Here is a 22,606-nt window from a genome sequence, read left to right as displayed (position 1 = left end):
GTTACCTATTATTCAATGTAAAATAGTTTTTAAATTGAATCTTTAATTAAAGTCTACGAGAAAAGGACCACCTTGACAGGAAAGGAGGCCTGTAGGTGAATAAACTTTACATAAGGCAAACAAAAGTTAGGAATAAAACATTTTTTTCCTGCTTGAATTTATTTATCGACAAGTACAAAGCGGGCACATCACTAATTTGGGAACAATAGAGGTGGCGGGAAATCGCCGCGATGTGGATTGTTCATTTTCGTTTTGCATATTATTATTATTTAAATCAGGCAACCCTTCTCAGTGACACCTACGTATTCATTAATCGCGCGGCTTAGCATATTTTGACAGTGATACAATTGTAATTGACCAATGTGGTGTGTGGGAACGTTTTTGGAGATTTTGATCTTAACCGTTTCTTGACCTGCAGGTCTAAAAGACCCTATTATAAAACGACAATCAAAGCGCAATTCAAGCTCCAACAAAATTCATTAATTTACACAAATAAATAAAAAATAATAAATAAATACTTATCCTTAGACATTTACACTGCGCTTCTAGTCCCAAACTAAGCAAAGCTTATACTATGGGTACTAGATAACGGATGTGTACATACACAAATACAATATAAACATACAAGATACACAATCACAGTGTTCTTTAACTAAGTACACTGTGATTGTGTATCTTGTATAGTCCTATTTAGTTTAAAAGCAAGATTTGACCATTTCATAATATAGGCCTAAGAATTATTGTAGTGTTTAGGTGGGTAAGTTAGTCCTAAATGGGCATGGGACACTCATTTTCAAGTAAGTGCTCTAGTAGTCAAATGTCTAATTAAACTACTTAGTATTAAACGTTCCGGGTAACTTTTACAGTATATGCGAAAACATCACTAAGTCCAAGCCAGATTCACAGACGTTTATTTGCTTTTAACCGAAATGCACTCATATGTGTGATGAGCTCATCATAGTTAAACTATGAGGGAATCCAAGTCATTTCGGCCTATTTTGGCGTGAGCTTTGGTTGCAAAGCTCGAAACAGTCCGCCCTCAGAAACGCCCCTCACTTACTCGTACACTAACAATTAAAATTTAATAGCACAGTCTACTAAATTGTAACAACACACATCAAAATAAACTAACTGCAAAAGCATCGTAGTTTCGTTAGTTGTTATTTTGCAATAAAAACGTAGTCTTATGTTGTAATTAATTGTACTATACCTATATTGTAGGTACATACTTAACTAAGTACCTACTTAGTACTTACGAAAATGGTAAGTTAGTGGGCACATGATAGGTTTATTATCAGAAATTCTCTAAAGAACTTATCTTAATCGCTGAAAGTAATATGTATAATACACTGTATAAACTCTAAAATATCATATAAGCTGCTTAAGTACAACTTAAATAAGTTTAACAACAACTGATATACCTAGTTCTCAAGTTGTTTAAATTCAACCGACGTTCTTTAGTCGGCGGGAAGCAGATTGCAACTAAAGTTAGTTTAAAGTCCGTAGTTATTGGAATAAATTTATATTTCGATAAAGTTTGGTAGTAAGTCCGAGGTAATAGCATACTGTCGACAAATCATGATTGAGGATTTATCTTCTCTGGTCGATGCAATCATAGATCCGATTTATGAATCTTTAAAGTCGATTTAAACTCATGCATGGACTTTAGTCTCTTATGCTTCAACTACACCAACGCGTGCAGATCGCAATCGCTGGCGCGATCAAAGGCCAATGACAGGGCGCGCGCCCCATGACAGTTCACGCGACCTGTCATTTCCCTATGATCGCGCCGGCGATGGCGATCTGCACACGTTGGTGTGGTTGAAGCTTTAGCTGTATTGAATTTGACGTACCTACTCGTATGTAGAGTCGAGAAAAATAGTTGATTTAGGTTAATACGAGTTAAAATATTCTATCTACAAACTACTTAGTAAACGAGTGAGTTTACGCTGACGTCGTTTACTTACTTACGTTATAAATTAAGCCTATTTTTTATTTGCGTGCCTACCTCTATCGTATCGTAACTTATTACTTATACAAGTTGAATATTTCTAATGCGGCTGGAACAATTATTTTTTTGGATCTTGGTTTTTGCGGTTCGCGTTGAACAACGAAAGGCATATTACCTGTCAAAAGTTAGAGGAAAATACCTATAATTTATTAAATTGTATGGAACCAAACAAACAAATACCTACTGGTAGGTAGAAAAGCAGACAATGTAACAAGAGTAAGATAAATATGTCATCAGTAATTAATATAGATTTATTAATTAATAATGTTACGCTCAATTTAAACAAAAGATAAGAGAAGTTCAAAAGGGTTAATTTCTTATTGGAAATAACATAAATTGAAATAAAAGATAAAGAAAATGCAATGTAAAGGCAGTCGACTTTTTCAAGTTAAAAGCTCATTTTTCTTATTAGTTTAAGTAACTTAAGGCGATTAGTGTCCTCAATCCGCGCCAAATGGGCATTTTGTAAAGCCTACTCCTCTTTTACTGCTGAATAGACTTAGTTGAAAAAAATATATGTTATACAACAGTTCAAGGACTACATTTGTGACGTTTGAATTTTCGCTACGTCTCTTTGTTTTGGATTAAAAAAATAAATACGGGACATCGATTTTTTACTTAAATTCCCTACTCCTCCAAAACGGCTATGTTAATTTAGAAGATTTTTGCACGAATAGATTGGGAATTCTTTAATCTTTAAATGACATGTTGCGTTTTTCAATCGAACATTACTTTCATTCATAAATTTTACTTTTGATAAATTCCGAACGGTTTGCTGTTGAGGGGGCCTTCGCGGGGTGCGGGCGGCAGTCGGCCGCTGGCCTTCAGACGGGGAGGTTGTGTCACTCGCTGCAAACTGACATTAGCGATCAAAATGAATTTTTTCTTTGGCTAAGTTGCACCACCTGACGTGACCTAACTTTGACCGTAGCTTTGGCGATAACCGGTGTTTTTTGTATGGAGTTAGACAGACTTTTGACGCTTGTCAAAGTTGAAGTAAGATGGTGCAACCCAGCTTTTGTTCGACAATAGATTTTATGTCAGAATTGTTCATAGAGTACGTGCAGTCAGACAATACAATTGAATTATGACGCGCTCAGACGCTATTTTCTACCTGAATAGAATCTATTAGTGTAAAAAAACTATAATTGACTCCAAAACAACTGCACTAGATAAATACAAGTAGAAAAATTATTACGTTATTTATTTACTAGGCCTTTGCAATCAGTATCCAAATTAGGAGCTAGTCAGAATCTGTAACTTAATCGATTTACGTGAAGAAAACAATTTATATTTTTCATACTTATTAGAATTAGATTTTAAATATGTTTCTTCGCGAAAATACCACAATTAAAAATAACACCTGTAACGCCCCTGGGTCTGCGGGTGTCTATGGGTGACGGTAATCATTTACCAACAGGTGATCCGTTTGCTCGTTTGCCTCCTGTCACATTAAAAAAAATTAAGATAAAGTGGTATTGAATTGTTCTATAGAGCTTATTAAAAATTTGGATACTGATTACAAAATTAGCCATTTTCGGAGTCGGTGTCGGTGTCCTACCTTTTGGTGATTCGTTTTGGAGTTGGTTTTAATTTTTAGTGAAATTAATCTATTTCATGCCTTTAGTAGACTATAGGTACCCAGTAGACCTTGTTGTTGCCACTGAAGGTGCATAGGTACTCAGTACATTGATACCATATTTTTCATGTTAAGTGCAAATAAACTTCCCTAAATTACCAAACCATGAAACGTACCTATATTATTAAAAAGTTTCGCAGATAAAAACTGAAATCCTCTTATAAGGTGATGAATTTTAGGAGCATGTCATGAAACCAAAATTATTAGCATACAAGAGCTTGTTTTAAAAAAAAACTTTTTATTTATGATGGGGAATTTACTGCGGCGTAGTAGCAGAGATTTTCCGTTTGTAGATCGTAATAATTTCGAAGAATAGGGATGTTTCGTGGATAAAGCAAGAAAGTAGCAAGAGTTTGAATAAGTCCGTCGGTGAACTTACCAAAAAAAAAACTCTAAATGTATTTTTCACTTTTTTAAACTTATGAAAATTTAAAGAGATGAAGCGCACCAAAGTTCAGAAGATGAGGCACATGACGTCAAGGCATGCTTAAAAATGTGGCGATTTGTGTCGTCACGCGGAATTTCATCGCATCATTATCTTCGTAATTACTTGTTCAATTGAAAAATATCCTGTGTCCAATATTTTTTGATAATGTAAAATTGACGGACCAAAAGTCTTTTTTAAAGAAACTAGCCTATTCCCATGGCCACATTCCAGCTCCATCATCAGACCCTGCAGTTTCCCTTAGAGAATTGAAGACTCATGATTTTCAAAGTAGCGTACCTACTTACATAACATTAGGTACTTGCTTATACAGGGTGTCCCAAAAACAATGGATAACCCTTCAACCATCGATAGGCCTCGCCATGGTCTCCCTAACGTCCAATTTTGACCCCAGTAAAAATATCACCGTTTTCAAGATTTTTAAGTTTTTGTGCATTTTTAGAAAATTGAAATGAAATTATTTAGGTATAATAATAAATAAATACAAATCAAACGAGCCTAAACTTGATGGAATCGTTTATTCCCGGAGTTGCTATGGGGCCACTGGCATCATTCCAGCTCTACCATCAGATCAGCTCCATGTCATCACAATCTTGCATTGTCACCCGAATTACATGTATATCCGAAATTTGAACTCAATCAATTGATGAAGGATTTCTAATAAAAAGACAAATACATTTTCAGTTTATTCTACATAAGTGATAGACAAAAGCAGAAACATTTGCTTTTTTAGGCCATAGACAATACTAGGTACTAATGCGTTCCAATAGGGATGATGACTGGGTAATGAAATCGAAATTCTATTTAGTCCGTCAGACAGATAATTAGAAAATATTAGACTCATATTTTTTATTTTTTTCCATAATCGAATAATTACAGTATTATATTGAGTTGAAATGTCGCGTGACGTCACATTTGAGTAAAAATTCTACTCAAGCGTGGCGTATCGCGCCATTTCAACTCGATGTAGCACTGTTATTATTTAATTATGAGAGAAAATAAAAAATATGAGTCTAATATTTTCTAATTATCTGTCTGGCGGACAAATAATTGAAATTTTGTCATCTAGCCTAGTTGTCGTCAGGAAGTTGGTCTAACTAATTCAGCTTGCAACTAATTCAGCTTGCAAGATTCCACCCGAACAAACATTTATGTAATTACCTACATACATCATAAATTGCAAGCTAAATAAAAGCTTGTAATAAAGTCGGGTTTGTTCAAATTTCGAGAACGACTGAACCGACAAAAACATTAGAAAATTTACGAAAAATAAAATAAAATTTTATCCCGTACAAAATGTTCATGGATTTTGTTATTTTTATTAAATACCTTTACGCCTTAGTTAAATGACACCGACATCAAGGTTCATCAATTTAAGTTTAAAATAATAGGCAGTAATGTATGAAGAAAGAGCTTCTATTCTGTATCTACCTATGCCCGTGTATTTTTGATCGGTGTCAAATCGGAGTTTTTGGTGCGGGGTACGCGGGTGTTGCTCGCGGCGTGAAGGTCAAACGCCCAAGGTCATTGAGGACTCTAATCGCCTTAACAAAGTATAAAAAAATAATTTTAAAAATAATACTAAGTACTTACTTACCTACAGGTAACTATTAAAAATATTTTTTTTTGTACAGGGAAAAGAAACATTTTGTGATGGATCTCAAAAAATTTTGTGATTTTTAATTTTCATCAAGATCTTACTCGAGACTTTTTCCAGTAACTAAGTATATACTTTGGTCCACGCTAGAGATGAGACGTATTTACTAGAACAGATCCACACACTAGGTATTTTACAGTACTAAGTGGCACCTATTCCAATTTTTAAAATACTTGATCCACCTAGTATTTTTTAAATTACACGATTTCCGACCCTACCAACAAAGTAATAGAGGTTATTATTGCATAATCCGTAGTCGTCCACCTAGTATTTTTTAAATTACACGATTTCCGACCCTACCATCAAAGTAATAGAGGTTATTATTCATAATCCGTAGTCGTGTATTACGCGCACCGCGTATTTCTCGCTAAGCTTATGTGCGAACGTAGAGATTCACTCCGTCTCTGTCTGACAAACAAATTTGAGCGCAGGCAGGTGTGAGATAGGAATAGCCTGTTGAAGTATGAAGGGAGGATATCAATAAATCAACAGCCAGCAAAAACATTATTATTCAATTTCAAATTGCATTATTAATACTACGGTTGTATCTTTTCAAAGAAAATTGTATTTTAAAGTCATAATACGTGGATTAGTCCGCACTAGTCGCGTCAAGTATGGTAAATTACTACGTACTAGGTGGAATAGGTATTTGGATCAAGTATTAATAAATACTTGGAATAGGTGCACCTAGTATCAAATTTACCTAGTATAACCCATCTCTAGTCCACGCCCATGTAAAAAATTCATCCTGTATTGCATTGCCATATACTTATGCCGCGCGATAAGTACTTAGTAATTAATTATCTTCATTATGTAGGCATTTAATTATACTTACCTACTTGCTGCGAATAATATTCTCGAAGTCTTGACACAAACAAACTAAGTGCTTTGTGAGAGGGGTGTGCGGCAAATTTTCAGTCAACATGGACGAAGTAGATAATTTAAGGAAAGCTCTGAACATCGTGGCCAAGAAATTGGGAATCAAAGAATGGCGCTACCAGCACAAAATTGCCAATGGAGACGCCTTGAACTTTCTGGGCAACTTGAAACCTGTCTTGTTGATAGACGAATCGACTTCAGAGGAATATCACCTTATCATTAAACTTGCTCCTTACCTACAAGGACTGGAATCCGTAATCAAATTCGCCTACGACAAAGAAGTGTACGTGTATGCTACGCTGTTCCCGATCTACAGAAGCCTGGACACTGGAATCGACTACGAGAAGTTGTTTCCGAAGTGTTACTACGGAGATTCAGATAACCAACTGTTGGTGATGGAAGACATGACGACGCTTGGATTTTTCAATTACGTTGGACAGTATTTAGATAATGACCACATAAATGAGTCACTAAAAGCTGTCGCCCGATTACACGCGCTGTCCATGATTTTAATTGAAAAGAAGATTCATCTACCCAATTATAGTTTTCGACCATTTGTAAGCAGTGATCCAGACTTTTACTTCTCAGTAATGACTTACTGCATGCAGAAACATGCCCCGTTATTCCAAAATATGAGTCACTACGATTTATTAGTGAAGCTGCTGAATAATTTTTCGAATAATATGAATTATAGCTCGCTGAAGGCTAGAAAATTGGTGTATGGACATGGAGATTGCTGGAAGGCAAATGTTTTATTCGAATACAGGGTAAGCATTCTTTTTTCGTACTTACTATATGTTACCTGCACTCATATTAGATAGGATTACACAGTTTTAGACAGTTCAAAACTTACTAAAAAATATTCCACCTCCTTTTTAAGAGTTCCACATTTCACTGCTGCATAATTAAAATCAACTCAATCAGCAAGATCCCGTTGCTGTGCTGTGCTGTTGTCAATCTATAAACATATAGAAAAGTCTTATTTAAAGCATTAAAGTTAGTACAATTATTTGTATTGCAGAACAAGAAACCAGTGGGGGCCTGCCTAGTCGATTACCAACTCAGTCGGCTGATGAACCCAGCACAAGATGTTCTCTACTTCATCATGACTTCCACTAACTCCAGCATGAGGGATCAGAAAACCGTCGATTCTTTTCTATCCACCTACTACAACGAACTAACGAATATTCTACAAAAAAATGGCTTAGACTCAAAAATTGTATACTCCGAAGAGGATTTCCAGCACGATTTAAAAGTGGTATTTCCCATGTGCTTTAATGTAGCGTTTGTATCTTTCACGATGTGGTTAGGCCTTGAAGATATGAACTCCTTACATTTTAGAACGGAGAAGGATATTCTTGAAGACAAACGCAAGGAGATTGAAAGTCAACTGACGAAGATTCTGTGGGAATTATTGATAGACTTCAAGGCTTTGGGTTTTTTAGACGAGTAAAATAACAACTCAAGCAGTTCGCAAACAAACGGCCAAACATTATAGCAATTGAGTTATTTGTGAACGAACATTGGTTAGAGGAGAGGAGTAACCTGTACCTAGGTACTTATTGATGATATTATTTAGTTACTTACCCAATAAGTATTATTGTTGAGAATCAAAGTGAGCTGTCCTCAAACTTGTCTTTAACTCTCTCTCTGTATCGGTATTTTTATTTAGTTCAACCAGTAGGTAACTTATCTCGTCTCATCAATCTAAAAGCTGCAAATCTAATGTAAATAAGGTAAACGGCTACTAGTTCGTGATAGTACGTAAGTTCGTAAGTTTTTTTTCTAGCTCAAATAATAAGCAAATGGAATATTATTTATAAAAATTCTTCATTACTATAAAAACTCTATTATTTAAGCTATCTAAAAAACCAAGTACCAACATTGTGGCACCAAAAATGAGAGCAATACGAAGCTTCAAACTCTCAGAGAGCCAAAAACAGCCGTGCGGCTTGCAAAGGTTGTTCTCACCGTAAGGTTAGCGCTCCAACTTCTTAAGCTTATAAAAAGGCGAAGGAACGTCCATTTAAATAAAACTTGTAATAGTGGTTTCATGTGTTCCTTGACAATTGATTTGGCTTAGAAAAAAGTTATATGAAAACGTAGAATTCCTTTAAAATTGCGATTAATTGACTCACGAAATAGCGTACATATAATTTTTCGGGTGTCCCCTATTTCGTGACACTACCGATTCAAGGATATTATGTTTATGATAATTTAAATGTAAGTTATGAAACAAATAATGCATTTATTTAAGTTTCTCATGACCTAAATTCGGTATATGTTTCGTTCACTAGAATTTATATGACACGAGTTTGAAGTTCACATATATGACCAATTTTAAGATAAATTAGCTTAAGTAGTACCAGCATAATTTTGGTTTTATTTCGATTTGTTTTATTTATCTTTGTTTATTTGTATTGTATATGGAATAGATAATAGTTAATTGACACATTTTGACAATAATCCATGAATTTTACTTGGGGAATTTGGAATAATCAGTATCACGAAACAAGGAACCGTATTATTGTTACTTTTTTCCAAGTTCGTGATATGTAAATGTATGGTGTTAGGTATTTTTATGACACATAACATTAAAGAAATCGACATAAAATATTTTTTAGTTTTTAATAATTAAGTACCTACCTAAGAAATTAATTAATAACTTACTTTTTATTATGTATGAGTCTCCTGAAAATAACCCCAGATACGCCAATGCCTATCTGGGGTTATTTTCAGGAGGGGGGGGGGGGGGGCTACCCTCACTTGAAACAGCTCAGGGGTGGGATTATGGGGAGAAGGGGAGGGGGGGGGGGTGTTACAAATAACAAATCAAAATTTTACGGCTACGAAGGGGAGGGGGGGGGGGTAAGTCCCCCTCCACATTTCTAATGGTTATATAAATATTTTCACATATTGTTAGAATTAACAAATCAAAATATTACTAGACACATTATTTTCTTATGAATATTTCAGGTAAGTAATATCGTCAATTTCACATAATTATTTTATTCTAAATTTTTATTATGTTTTTCAATTTAGTAAACCCTTAATCATTATTTAAATATCCTAACTGGATGCATAAAACCTTATCCCGAAATAGGGGACATGAGTTCACGAACTTAGAAACAGAGCAAAATTTTGTCACGAAACAGGATCCAAACAAGAGGTCCGCAGAACAATTAATATAAAAAAAAGTTCAAACTATATAACTATAAATTATGTATTAACTTACTGTCAAAAGACCAAAGTTTAGCATACAAAAGCTTTCATACTGATATCATGCTTGGTTATCTATCTATACTTATAATAAATCTGTAGAGAGGTCAATTCTGTACATGAAATATATTTTCAAAATAACTATCAGGGGGTGATTAGTGATCGATACTGATGCCAAAAATGCAATTAGTAAAATTTTTGTCTGTCTGTCTTTCTGTCTGTCTGTCTGCCTGTCTGTCTGTCTGTCTGTCTGTATGTTCCTTATAGAAACAAAAACTACTCAACGGATTTTGACGAAACTTGGTACAATTATTCTTCATACTCCTGGGCAGGTTATAGGATACTTAAGAATTCCCACGGGAACGGGAATTAGCGGGAAAATCCTTTTGTATGAAAAATCTAAACCGCTTAAGTTAGACGCTTGAAATTTGGCATGCAGGTACCTTAGTAAGCTTAGAGCTTAGTTACAACAGGATATTGCTAAATTCCCACGGGAACGGAAGTTAGCGGGAAAAAACATTTGTATGAAAAATCTAAACCGCTTAAGTTAGACGCTTGAAATTTGGCATGCAGGTACCTTAGTAAACTTAAAGCTTAGATACAACAGGATATTGCAAAATTCCCACGGGAACGGGAGTTAGTGGGAAAAAATATTTGAATGAAAAAATCTAAACCGCGTAAGATAGATGAAGGGGGTAAAACGGGATCCACGCGTACGAAGTCGCGGGCGGCCGCTAGTTTTTAAATAAAATGTTAAAGTCGTAAGAGCCTTAATATACCGAAGTAGGGGGCACTTACCTTACATTAATTATTTACAAAATAAATCATCTATTTACAACTTACTTGCATTTTTACTTCGATGTTGATAGAACCTACTGTTAATAACAAAAGAAAATTAGTTGTAAGAAGTTGTATTTAGAGGTTCGAAAATACTACACCTATTTTACTAAAGAAACTGATTTTGAAAATCGATGGCTCCTACGTATAAAGACGAAACTGCCGCTTACGCCTTTTTCCAATTATTTAAGCAATGATTTCCCTTTGCTCTAATCTATAACATCAGCAAGAAAAAAAAAATTTTTTTCCATTAGATACAAAATAAAATTTTCGGCAAATAGGCGTATGTGCAAAACTACGCCACGTATAAAGCCCAATCATTCGATTCTCCCATCTATTCGAGTAGTTGCTTACATAAATATATATTTTTTATAATCTTAATCTATACTTATAATAAATCTGTAGAGAGGTCAATTCTGTACATGAAATATATTTTCAAAATAACTATCAGGGGGTGATTAGTGATCGATACTGATGCCAAAAATGCAATCAGTAAAATTTTTGTCTGTCTGTCTGTCTGTCCGTCTGTATGTTCCTTATAGAAACAAAAACTACTCGACGGATTTTAACGAAACTTGGTACAATTATTCTTCATACTCCTGGGCAGGTTATAGTATACTTAGGAATTCCCACGGGAACAGGAATTAGCGGGAAAATCCTTTTGTATGAAAAATCTAAACCGCTTAAGTTAGACGCTTGAAATTTGGCATGCAGGTACCTTAGCAAACTTAAAGCTTAGTTACAACAGGATATTGCAAAATTCCCACGGGAACGGGAGTTAGCGGTAACAAACATTTGTATAAAAAAATCTAAACCGCGTAAGAACGGGATCCACGCGTACGAAGTCGCGGGCGGCCGCTAGTCTTAAATAAAGCCATGAAAATTTTTAGCAAATTGTTTTATTTATAAATTATGACACATTATATAGTTATTTAATTTTAGCGTTAAGAGTCGCATCTCAAACTAATTTGAAAATTATAAATAACTTGAAAAAATCGAACTGCCTAAGGCATCGTGGGTTCAATTCCCGCCTTAGGCAGTTCGATTTTTTCAAGTTATTTATATTTTTTAAAAATATGACACATTATGTTAAAAGACCTAACTAAATCTTGAGCACAGTATATGGGCGTATTTGCGTTAAAACGTAATAACGATACATTAAACAACTTTTTCTAACTGATTTATTTATTGATATAGCACATGATAACAATAAAATAATTACATGCATAAATAAAGAGAGTAATCGCTTAAAATATTATATTTACGTTGTCATTTAAGTCTCTTTACGTTGAAAAATATACATAAAATTATAGAAAGGTTTCGATGGCCCCTACCGAAATATGGTGCAGTCCTGTTGTCCCCCCTGCTTGGCCCCCCTGGGGGAGCCAACAGGATTTCGAAATCCTGTTGTCCCCCCTGGCTAGGGGAGACAACAGGACTGGATTTTCAATAAATGATTTGAGGACTGTTGTCCCCCCTGGTAAACATTGGGTATTTAGAAGCCATTTATTTTTATAACATAATTTGTGAAATACTTGACTGAATGCCATATTGCCAAACTAAGTACCTAAACGTATGTCAAATAATAATTAAAACATTTTGTTAACGAAAAAAATATAAGTGAAAACACATTATATCGGTTGTATCGCACTCCATACGGTCACTACGAGTACAAAAGAATGCCTTTGCCTTGCCTCTAAAAGACACAAACGCCATTGTGGCTCTTTGAACTCCATACATCGATAAAATCGAGCGCCAATTATTTCCCTGGAATAAGGCCCTTATGGAGGTAGTGGCTTTTTTCCACGGGAGATTCTGTAGGTATGAGATTGTGGCTTTTGAATAAAGTGGAATATCTAAATAAGTATTGAACTTTTTAATACAATTGTTTTACTGAAAGGTGTATTAAGGAATGAAGAATTAAAAAATGAAATAAAAGAAAAAAGCCCTAATGATCATTGGGGCAGTCTTCGTCGGGTACGACGATATTTATATGAACAAATTAGTATACATTCTAAAATTTCCCTTAGTCATAAATGATAAATTTACTTTATATCACCTGTATTCCATTCCTATATCCCATCCTGATTCATCCTTATATTCTACTATCCTTCCCGAGCGAACTTACATTGCCACTAGTACTACAAGGCAACAGTATGCAATCACAAACTCACTGGTTGATTGCAAGACCTTTACATCGAACACGAAAGTCTGCAAATTCATCGTTTACAACGTCAACGCAAGACCGACCTGCGAAATGTCGATCCTGAGCTCCACTTCAAGAAACGTTCCTGACATCTGCGAAGTCGCAACTTTCTCAGCCTACATCAACACGTTCCAAGAAATCAAGTCGAATAAGTGGATCTTCATCCTACAACATAAAACTCCATATGCATTGGAATGCGGCGACAAAACCACCCATGGTGAAATATCCGGGACAGGCATCATTTCGCTAGAAGAGAATTATAAAATGTATACAGCGTTAACGACACTCAGCTGAAAACGGGAAGACGTACAACACCAGCCATCCTAACATAACTGTGGATTTAGAAACCATTTGTATTCCAGAATACTCCAAACAAGAACCATCACTGGAGTTAATACCCATAAAAATTAACAACATTCCACTAGACTCACTGAAAACATTAAAAGAAGAAATTAAGATACAGATGAAACACATAAATCAAAAGGAAATCTTCATAGAAAAACATTCGTCAAAATTTTCCTATATCAGTTTTATAATGGGATTTACTACTAATATTCATGTTTTAAATGCTGCAAGATCAACATATTCAAGATGTTCCGCACAAACTTTACACGTCATCGTAGCGGGTGTATACAAATTTTTAATAACTGTTTCGACAGACCTCAACGACGACAGCATGTACAGATACCCATGGCTTCACTTCATCATACAACAACTTCTATATCTGAAGACGAAGACGAATCGCCCACTGCAACGCCCAATCCTCAAACCTTGGGCAAAACCGCCCAATCTTTGTTCTAAGGGGGGAGGTGTTAGATAATAGCATTTAGAATAAGTACTTTATATTGTAATTACTATTTGTTTGTATGTATGTTACGGTCAAAGTGATAAATGTGAAAATTATGAATAATCGCCGGTTATTATGAATAATTACCGCATGATTTGGTAAATGTGATTAATATGAGGTCATTTACGTGTGTATAAAACTAAATAGGCGGCTTAGGGGTGGCCCAAGGGCCACCCCCGCCGCACCTTAACCTATTTTTCACTTTAAATCAAAACATTATGTTATGGGCATCATAGAAAAGTAATATTATGCAAGAAACATTCCAAACTCATTATGCCAAATTATATTAATATATGATATCAAAACGTTCAAAAGTTTGGTTGTACACGAGCACGTACACAAGATGTTGTTCTCTTTCATGAAATTTGTTACCTACTAAGGTTGAATTATTAAATAATCACTGTTAAATGTGATGAATTTATCACTTTTACCGCGACTGTCGGTAATTATTCATAATATCCGGTTATTATTAATAATTTTCAATTTATCACATTAACCGTAACATGTACACTAATTAATTAACTATCTTTATTCTTAAATGATTTGTTTACCATTCCCATTATTTAATTGTATCATTACTTAATGATTGTTTACTATTCTCACGATAACGACTTTACTCATAAGTGTATCCCCACCATTCCCGAATCCTTAAATACCCAAAACTCCTTAGTTCTAGTTCAGTTGTATTAGTCGTATCCTAAATCTCATTGTAACCAGTTGTACTTTTAAAGTTAGTTTTTAAAAAGCCTAGTTTTGCTTTCACTACGTAACAGGGGTGTGCGGCCAATTTTCAGTCAATATGGACGAAGTGGAAAATTTAATGAAAGCTTTGAACATCGTGGCCAAGAAATTGGGAATCAAAGAATGGCGCTACCAGCACAAGATCGCCAATGGAGACGCCCTGAACTTTCTGGGCAACTTGAAACCTGTCTTGTTGATAGACGAATCGACTTCAGAGGATTATCACCTTATCATTAAACTTGCTCCTTACCTACAAGGACTGGAATCCGTAATCAAATTCGCCTTCGACAAAGAAGTGTACGTGTATTCTACGCTGTTCCCGATCTACAGAAGCCTGGACACTGGGATCGACTACGAGAAGTTGTTTCCGAAGTGTTACTACGGAGATTCAGATAACCAACTGTTAGTGATGGAAGACATGACGAAGTTCGGATTTGTCAATTATGTTGGACAGTATTTAGATATTGACCACATAAATGAGTCACTAAAAGCTGTCGCCCGATTACACGCGCTGTCCATGATTTTAATTGAAAAGAAGATTAATCCACCTAATTATAGTCTTCGACCATTTGTGAGCAGTGATCCAGACTTTTACTTCTCAGCAATTACTTACTGCATGCAGAAACATGCCCCGTTATTCCAAAATATGAGTCACTACGATTTATTAGTGAAGCTGCTGAATAATTTTTCGAATAATATGAATTATAGCTCGCTGAAGGCTAGAAAATTGGTGTATGGACATGGAGATTGCTGGAAGGCAAATGTTTTATTCGAATACAGGGTAAGCATTATTTTTTCGTACTTACTATATGTTACCTGCACTCATATTAGATAGGATTACACAGTTTTAGACAGTTCAACACTTACTAAAAAATATTCCACCTCCTTTTTAAGAGTTCCACATTTCACTGCTGCATAATTAAAATCAACTCAATCAGCAAGATCCCGTTGCTGTGCTGTGCTGTTGTCAATCTATAAACATATAGAAAAGTCTTATTTAAAGCATTAAAGTTAGTACAATTATTTGTATTGCAGAACAAGAAACCAGTGGGGGCCTGCCTAGTCGATTACCAACTCAGTCGGCTGATGAACCCAGCACAAGATGTTCTCTACTTCATCATGACTTCCACTAACTCCAGCATGAGGGATCAGAAGACCGTCGATTCTTTTCTATCCACCTACTACAACGAACTAACGAATATTCTACAAAAAAATGGCTTAGACTCAAAAATTGTATACTCCGAAGAGGATTTCCAGCACGATTTAAAAGTGGTTTTTCCCATGTGCTTTAATGTAGCGTTCCTATCTTTCACGATGTGGTTAGGCCTTGAAGATATGAAGTCCTTACATTTTAGAACGGAGAAGGATATTCTTGAAGACAAACGCATGGAGATTGAAAGTCAACTGACAAAGATTCTGTGGGAATTATTGATAGACTTTAAGGCTTTGGGTTTTTTAGACGAGTAAAATACTTACAACTCAAGTAAGTAGTTCGCAAACAAACGGCCAAACATTAGGGGAACCTGGGGAGGGTTGATCACCCACTTTGATTATGCACTCTATTTTGTTTATTTTTTGTAGTATAGGAAAACTTTTTAAGCTAAACGATTTGGAAATTATCTATCTATTGATAGTTTGAATAAGAAGCAGATTGTGTCACAATTTAACTCATTATGTATTGAAACTCCTGATTGTAAACTTTTACCATGTGTCCCCGATATTAGGGAGACTTCTTCACCCTTGTTTGGGAGCCTTGATCCTGGGGAGATCAAGTCTCCCAATTGCGAGGGAGACGTGGTAAACAGATTTTTACCGTGTCTCCCCACGACTGATTATCATTGACTAAGTAACTCTATTTGCACTCTACAAAGCATATAGAAATAGAAAAACACACAACAAATAGCTATGCACCATACCTAGCATTGCTACAAGTTTAATTCCCACCAGTTAGATAACTTGATCCGCAGGGATCAAATCACCCATGATTGGGGACATATGGTAAACAGATTTTTAGCACGAATGTCAAATTCAGAGGGTTGATTCCTGTTTAATTCATTAACTTAATCCTTAGGAAATGAATTTGTGAGGAAATCAAATTCATGGTGATTCATGTCTTTTAATGATTAAATAGCGAACTGTATTATTTTTCCAATAACAACACATTTTTAGTGATAATTCTTTTACTGTCCAAATAGTTAACATTCGGTATTAGAAATTGCCAGCCTCCCGAACAAGCCGGTTTCCGAAAAGGCTTTGGTACCATAGACCACATACATACGCTGCGGCAGATTATACAGAAGACCGAGGAGTATAATCAGCCACTTTGCCTGGCGTTTGTGGATTATGAGAAAGCCTTCGATTCGGTCGAGACCTGGGCAGTGCTACAGTCTCTCCAAAGGTGCCAAATTGACTATCGTTATATCGAAGTGTTAAAAAGTTTATACAAAAACGCCACAATGTCAGTCCGCCTCCAGGATCGGGACTCGAAACCTATCCAGTTGCAGCGAGGGGTAAGACAGGGAGACGTCATATCTCCAAAACTGTTTACCACCGCCCTGGAAGATGTCTTCAAGCTCTTGGACTGGAGCGGATTTGGCATAAATATCAACGGTGAGTACATCACCCACCTTCGATTCGCGGACGATATCGTAGTCATGGCTGAAACCTTGGAAGATCTAGGCACAATGCTCGATGGCCTCAGTAGAGCCTCTCAACAAGTGGGTCTCAAAATGAACATGGACAAGACAAAAATCATGTCTAATGTCCGTGTTCCACCCACTCCTTTGAAGGTTGGAGACTCTACACTCGAAGTTGTTGACAATTATGTATACCTGGGACAAACAGTCCAGTTAGGTAGGGCCAACTTCGAGAAAGAGGTCAATCGTCGAATCCAACTCGGCTGGGCAGCGTTCGGGAAGCTACGCAATATACTCACGTCCGAAATACCGCAGTGTCTCAAGACAAAAGTCTTCGAGCAGTGTGTGTTGCCAGTGTTGATTTATGGATCCGAAACGTGGTCGCTTACTATGGGCCTCATAAGAAGGCTCAAGGTCACCCAAAGGGCGATGGAGCGGGCCTTGCTTGGAGTTTCCCTGCGTGATCGAATCAGAAATGAGGAGATCCGCAGGAGAACCAAAGTGACCGACATAGCTCGCAGAATTGCTAAAACCAAGTGGCAGTGGGCGGGGCACATAGCTCGTAGAGACGATGGCCGTTGGGGCAGAAAAGTTCTCGAGTGGCGACCACGGGCTGGAAGACGTAGCGTGGGCAGGCCTCCTACTAGGTGGACCGACGATCTCTTAAAGGTCGCGGGAAGAGCCTGGATGCGGGCAGCGCAGGACCGTGCATTGTGGAAAACCTTGGAGGAGGCCTTTGTCCAGCAGTGGACGTCATTTGGCTGAAACGAACGAACGAACGAATTAGAAATTGAAAACAAAAAGTTTCTTCTAAATATTAAGCTTATCTTTATAATAGACATTTTGACAATCACAAAGCAACCTTCAAATAATCGAATATTATTGTCATTTATCATTATCACGGTTATAGATTCAATTATAGGGACACCATATTGCTTTGAAGTCCCCTTCAATGTTTTTCCACCTAATACTGCAGCTACAGCATTTTTCAATTTTTCCTTGTCTATCGGTTTTCTCTTTTTTGATCCCTCTTTGGTCGTATATTTTCGCGGCATTATTACCTAAAAAAATACATGTAATTATGACAGGTCAGAGGATTTACACTCAGATTTTTCGACGCCAAGGTAGACATGATCCCTCTCGGGGACACATGATCCCGGGATCATGTCACCCCCAAAGAAAAGGACAAAGTCTCCCCAAACATAGTGAGTTTATAAACCATGCCGTACTCAAAATGAATGTACATGTATTTCAAGTGAATCAAAGCTAATGTATACTCAAATAAACTACTAACAAAATAAACATAGTCACTAATAGCAATTACTTCATATTTTAATAAATAAATCCGACTAAAACTTACCGAAAATTAAATATCACACCGCGCGAATATTTCACCGTCCGCCATTTGCAAACCACTGACATTTGTCAAAGAGTGCTATGCTAGAGAGTGAAGTTAGGAATGAAGGAATCAGGGTTACCAGCTTAAAAAAACGTATCACGTTTGGTAAAACTTTTAAATAAAGTTACCAAGTGTCCCCTAGGGATCGACCCTCCCCAGGTTCCCTTCCTATAGCAATTGAGTTATTTGTGAACGAACATTGGTTAGAGGGGAGGAGTAACCTGTACCTAGGTACTTATTGATGATATTATTTAGTTACTTACCCAATAAGTATTATTGTTGAGAATCAAAGTGAGCTGTCCTCAAACTTGTCTTTAACTCTCTCTCTGTATCGGTATTTTTATTTAGTTCAACCAGTAGGTAACTTATCTCGTCTCATCAATCTAAAAGCTGCAAATCTAATGTAAATACATTAATTATTTACAAAATAAATGATCTATTTACAACTTACTTGCATTTTTACTTCGATGTTGATAGAACCTACTGTTAATAACAAAAGAAAATTAGTTGTAAGAAGTTGTATTTAGAGGTACGAAAATACTACACCTATTTTACTAAAGAAACTGATTTTGAAAATTACGTAGACTTTAATACCTATTCGATTAAACACGAAAAAATACAAAATAAACTTCGAAACTTGATGCGTGATTTCCCGCCAAGAACCTTTTTTTGGTTCGATACTTTTCATTTGCAGGCAAAGGCAAAGGCATTACGCCTTACAGCCAAGGCTTCAATTTTTATGTTTCTTAGTTAATTAATTATTGTAATTAATGGTCTTAGAGAATTAAAAATTCCTCTATGTGAATGGTAGATGATATGTTTCCCTTTCCTTTTGAGTTTCAGTAAAGCTTACAAATAACATAAACTTATTGGTTATTCAAACTCATCTCCTCTCCTCTCCGCTTTGGTCGAAACCGGGCCTAAGTGTATTGTTTTACTCATTAACGTCCTGCAGCTGATCAATAAATAAATTACAATATTATTTTATTTGCTACTTTCATAAAAGTTTTAAAGTGCGATTCGGAACGTTATTTCGTGTAATTTGACATTGACATTTGACTGACAATTACATCAGCTGTTTGTGTTTTGGTTTTGGCTTTTTTCTACATTCGCAAATTCGCAATTTTATTTTTATTCTAAAAAAATTACTAGTTAATAAAAAAGAGTTCGTAATTCTGTGAGCTAACAATGTCAGTGACGTCCGAAGAATACATTCGCAGCATCCTAGACGTGATCGCTTCAATTTGTAACCTGGAAAGCTATGAATACTCCCGAGAAAGTTTTAAAACTATTGCGCAGAATTACTTCGGTGTACTTGTTCCAGTTAGTTTAACAGCCAAAAATGATGGGAAGATGGTGAACATAAACTTGGTTCTTAAATTGGCGCCGACCGACGAAAGATACCGGGTCAGCGGTGCAGTAGGTGTCATGTTTTCGCGCGAAATGTATGTGTATTCAACGTTGCTGGCAAAATACCATAGAATTCAGGAAAGTTTTCCTTTGAAGGACCATTATTTGATGCCTACGTGCTATTACATCTGTAAGGAATATTGCAAAGAAGCTATAGCTATGGAGAACATGTGTTCGCGAGGTTTTACTCCTTACACACAAAGTCCCTTCTTGGATTATGCTCATATCGCCGTCTCACTGAAATCCTTGGCCAAGTTTCATGCATTGTCATTTATATTAAAGGAAAATGAACCAGAAACATTCAAAGAAGTTGAGATAGTCTGTGTGCCATTCACTCAAGAAACAAATAAGAGATTTATGGAAATAATTTTAGATAGATTACAAAAAGCAATTGAAAAATTTAATGGCACTGGATACGTAGAAGTCTTGAATGAACTGAGGTCTAATTGTGGCATGTATGTGGAAGCTGCTGCTTCCTCTATACAAAAACCGTGTATTTGTCATGGTGATATTTGGAAAGAGAATATTCTTTTTAAATATGAGGTAAACACTGATTTAATTAATTGAATATTATGATTAATGATATTTACATAATTTCTTGTCACATATTAAATATTCTTTTCAGTAACAAAATTTCTTTTTTCAGGGTCAGAAGCCTACAAATGCATGTCTTATTGACTATCAAACGGTGAGAATAAGCAGTGCGGCATATGACACATTATTCCTAATCACCACCAGTACCAATTCTCATTTGCGCAAGAAACATTACTACGAACTTTTAGATTTATATTACAATACATTTGATCAAATTCTCAGAGATGCCAATCTGGTTCCCCAACAAGTGTATTCTAGGCAAATGTTTGACCAAGATTTGAAGACTGTTGGCCCAGCCTGTTTTATTATTGCGAACACCGCTCTGTGGTTGTCAAATGGTCTCCAAGAAGTGGGACATGTCCGTAGCAAACAAGTTTTTGAATCTCACGAAGAAAAAGAAGAGGCTGTGAATAGGTATAGGAGTATAATTCAAAGTATCATCGAAGATTATAGAAGTTATGGATACTTATCTTTATAAAACTGTGCCATGTTGGATAAAATTTAATTTGTTATACTCACAAAATTACAGGCTTAAACATTTTTATTGAATTTATTATATTTTTGTTAATAAAGTTTTTGTTATTATAACTTTTGCATTATGATTTATGTGGATTCTGAACTTATGTAGGAAAGGTTTTGCATACAAAATAGGCTATTTATGTATTTGAACCTTTATTTCATACAATATCAGAGTGAAAAAAAAAACAACCTTAATGCCTTATGGCATTCTGTTCCAGGCAACTAGGTATAGTAGACTATTTTAGAATTTATTTTGGCTTACTAAAATAGGAGATATATTTCATCATAAGGGCCCTTGCTCATATTCCCAACGGTCTAATAGTCACTAGATAGTGGCATAGTAATGAGTTAGGGTTCTATTTGCACTACTTTCCAGTGAAATTGTCCGGTTTAAGTGCACCGCCATTCTGAACTTAAACGATGCATATTTAGTCGGCACTAGTGTCGCCACCTGTCGGATGGTTTGTGGATACATGAAGGACTTATTTATCTTCAAAGTTCGTACAAGTTTAGTTTCTAACAGTTCGCGCCATTATTGTACTAGTTGTTGCTCATGGTTCCGCTTGAGTGGTCTTCGTTTTAATTATAGCGAGACTGACGTGCGACTTCGTCAGTTGCTTGGATGAGATGAGATTAGGTACAGTCATTTACACGTACTTATCAAATATCCGAACTCTAGGTAATTATACTCCAGACACTTAATTTAACCATTTTCGCTATGTCAGATTTTTTGTTTGTCATCGTTCTATCTGAAACCAAGAGTTCAAGAATCAAAAAATCTATTCGTAAGGCCCAGAACAGACGGTGAAACGCAACTGCAACGAAACTGCAACTGCTAGTTACTTTTGAGTTGCATCTAAGTTTCTGCCATAGCGTCCGTTGAGAGACCACACATGACGCGACCAGTTTGAAACTTTCAGTTTCAGTTTCATTCATCAGAATAATCAGAAAGTTGCAGTTCCGGTACAATTTTGTAGTATATTGAGTAAACAAATGTAGAGTTATGAAGGAATATCTAAGAATTAATCCATAAGTTTACACTTTTACAGTCACCCTACCGACACTACTCAGTTTCAAGATTGAAATAAATTCTCTCCGCCTGGAATCACTGTTTGCTGATGCTGAATGGGGCTAATTTACCTTACTTAAGTGCTTTTTATTTATCATTCGACGACCCTCCGCCGTTTTCATTTTTTCTAGTGCCATCAAATTAATTGGCCCTTTTTGTGCAACTTAAGTTAAAAAGGGAATGTTATGAATTAAAAATGCTAGGGAAATCACTGAGTGGCTGCAAGAAAGAGTGAAAAGAAAACGCGTTAATTTTTAAATTGAAATATAAATGATTTATTGCATTTTTTCTTAATCGGAGTGCGTTAACTTATGCCAGTTTCATAGCCATACCTACTTGTGTGATGCCTTGTATTGGTATTTATCTTGTTTTTATTTTTTTTTCTTCTTCCATTATTATGTGCCACTGTCATGTCTATGTAATTGCCTGTATTTGTGTGATGTCCATTGTAATAAATGTACATCTTTCTTTCTTTATTTGTGAAAAGGAACACAAAAT

General features: G+C 35.9%; 3 protein-coding genes across 3 annotated transcripts; all 3 read left to right on the top strand.

The window, feature by feature from the left end:
* The first annotated feature begins 6,610 nt into the window (after positions 1-6,610).
* LOC135081746 (uncharacterized) lies at positions 6,611-8,358 on the top strand. Its single transcript, XM_063976531.1, has 2 exons — positions 6,611-7,398; positions 7,653-8,358. The coding sequence occupies exons 1-2, from the start codon at positions 6,676-6,678 to the stop codon at positions 8,082-8,084; spliced, it is 1,155 nt and encodes a 384-aa protein (XP_063832601.1). The 5' UTR covers positions 6,611-6,675; the 3' UTR covers positions 8,085-8,358.
* A 5,987-nt stretch (positions 8,359-14,345) lies between these two features.
* Positions 14,346-15,972, top strand: LOC135081745 (uncharacterized). Its single transcript, XM_063976530.1, has 2 exons — positions 14,346-15,262; positions 15,517-15,972. Exons 1-2 carry the CDS (start codon positions 14,540-14,542, stop codon positions 15,946-15,948), a joined length of 1,155 nt encoding a protein of 384 aa, XP_063832600.1. The 5' UTR covers positions 14,346-14,539; the 3' UTR covers positions 15,949-15,972.
* Positions 15,973-19,586: 3,614 nt separating this feature from the next.
* LOC135081744 (uncharacterized) lies at positions 19,587-21,108 on the top strand. The gene is made up of 2 exons (XM_063976529.1): positions 19,587-20,469; positions 20,573-21,108. Exons 1-2 carry the CDS (start codon positions 19,705-19,707, stop codon positions 20,996-20,998), a joined length of 1,191 nt encoding a protein of 396 aa, XP_063832599.1. The 5' UTR covers positions 19,587-19,704; the 3' UTR covers positions 20,999-21,108.
* Positions 21,109-22,606: the final 1,498 nt, after the last annotated feature.

Source organism: Ostrinia nubilalis, chromosome 20, assembly GCF_963855985.1.
Source record: "Ostrinia nubilalis chromosome 20, ilOstNubi1.1, whole genome shotgun sequence".
Taxonomy (NCBI): domain Eukaryota; kingdom Metazoa; phylum Arthropoda; class Insecta; order Lepidoptera; family Crambidae; genus Ostrinia; species Ostrinia nubilalis.
This window is presented reverse-complemented; position numbering and strand designations above follow the sequence as displayed.

What these genes read in the sequence shown, in the direction of transcription:
- LOC135081744 (XM_063976529.1), top strand. Translation starts at nt 19,705, where the DNA reads ATGTCAGTGACGTCCGAAGAATACATTCGCAGCATCCTAGACGTGATC. An exon ending in ATATTCTTTTTAAATATGAG is followed by an intron (nt 20,470 to 20,572) that starts GTAAACACTGAT and finishes TTCTTTTTTCAG; the next exon opens with GGTCAGAAGCCTACAAATGC.
- LOC135081746 (XM_063976531.1), top strand. Translation starts at nt 6,676, where the DNA reads ATGGACGAAGTAGATAATTTAAGGAAAGCTCTGAACATCGTGGCCAAG. An exon ending in ATGTTTTATTCGAATACAGG is followed by an intron (nt 7,399 to 7,652) that starts GTAAGCATTCTT and finishes TTTGTATTGCAG; the next exon opens with AACAAGAAACCAGTGGGGGC.
- LOC135081745 (XM_063976530.1), top strand. Translation starts at nt 14,540, where the DNA reads ATGGACGAAGTGGAAAATTTAATGAAAGCTTTGAACATCGTGGCCAAG. An exon ending in ATGTTTTATTCGAATACAGG is followed by an intron (nt 15,263 to 15,516) that starts GTAAGCATTATT and finishes TTTGTATTGCAG; the next exon opens with AACAAGAAACCAGTGGGGGC.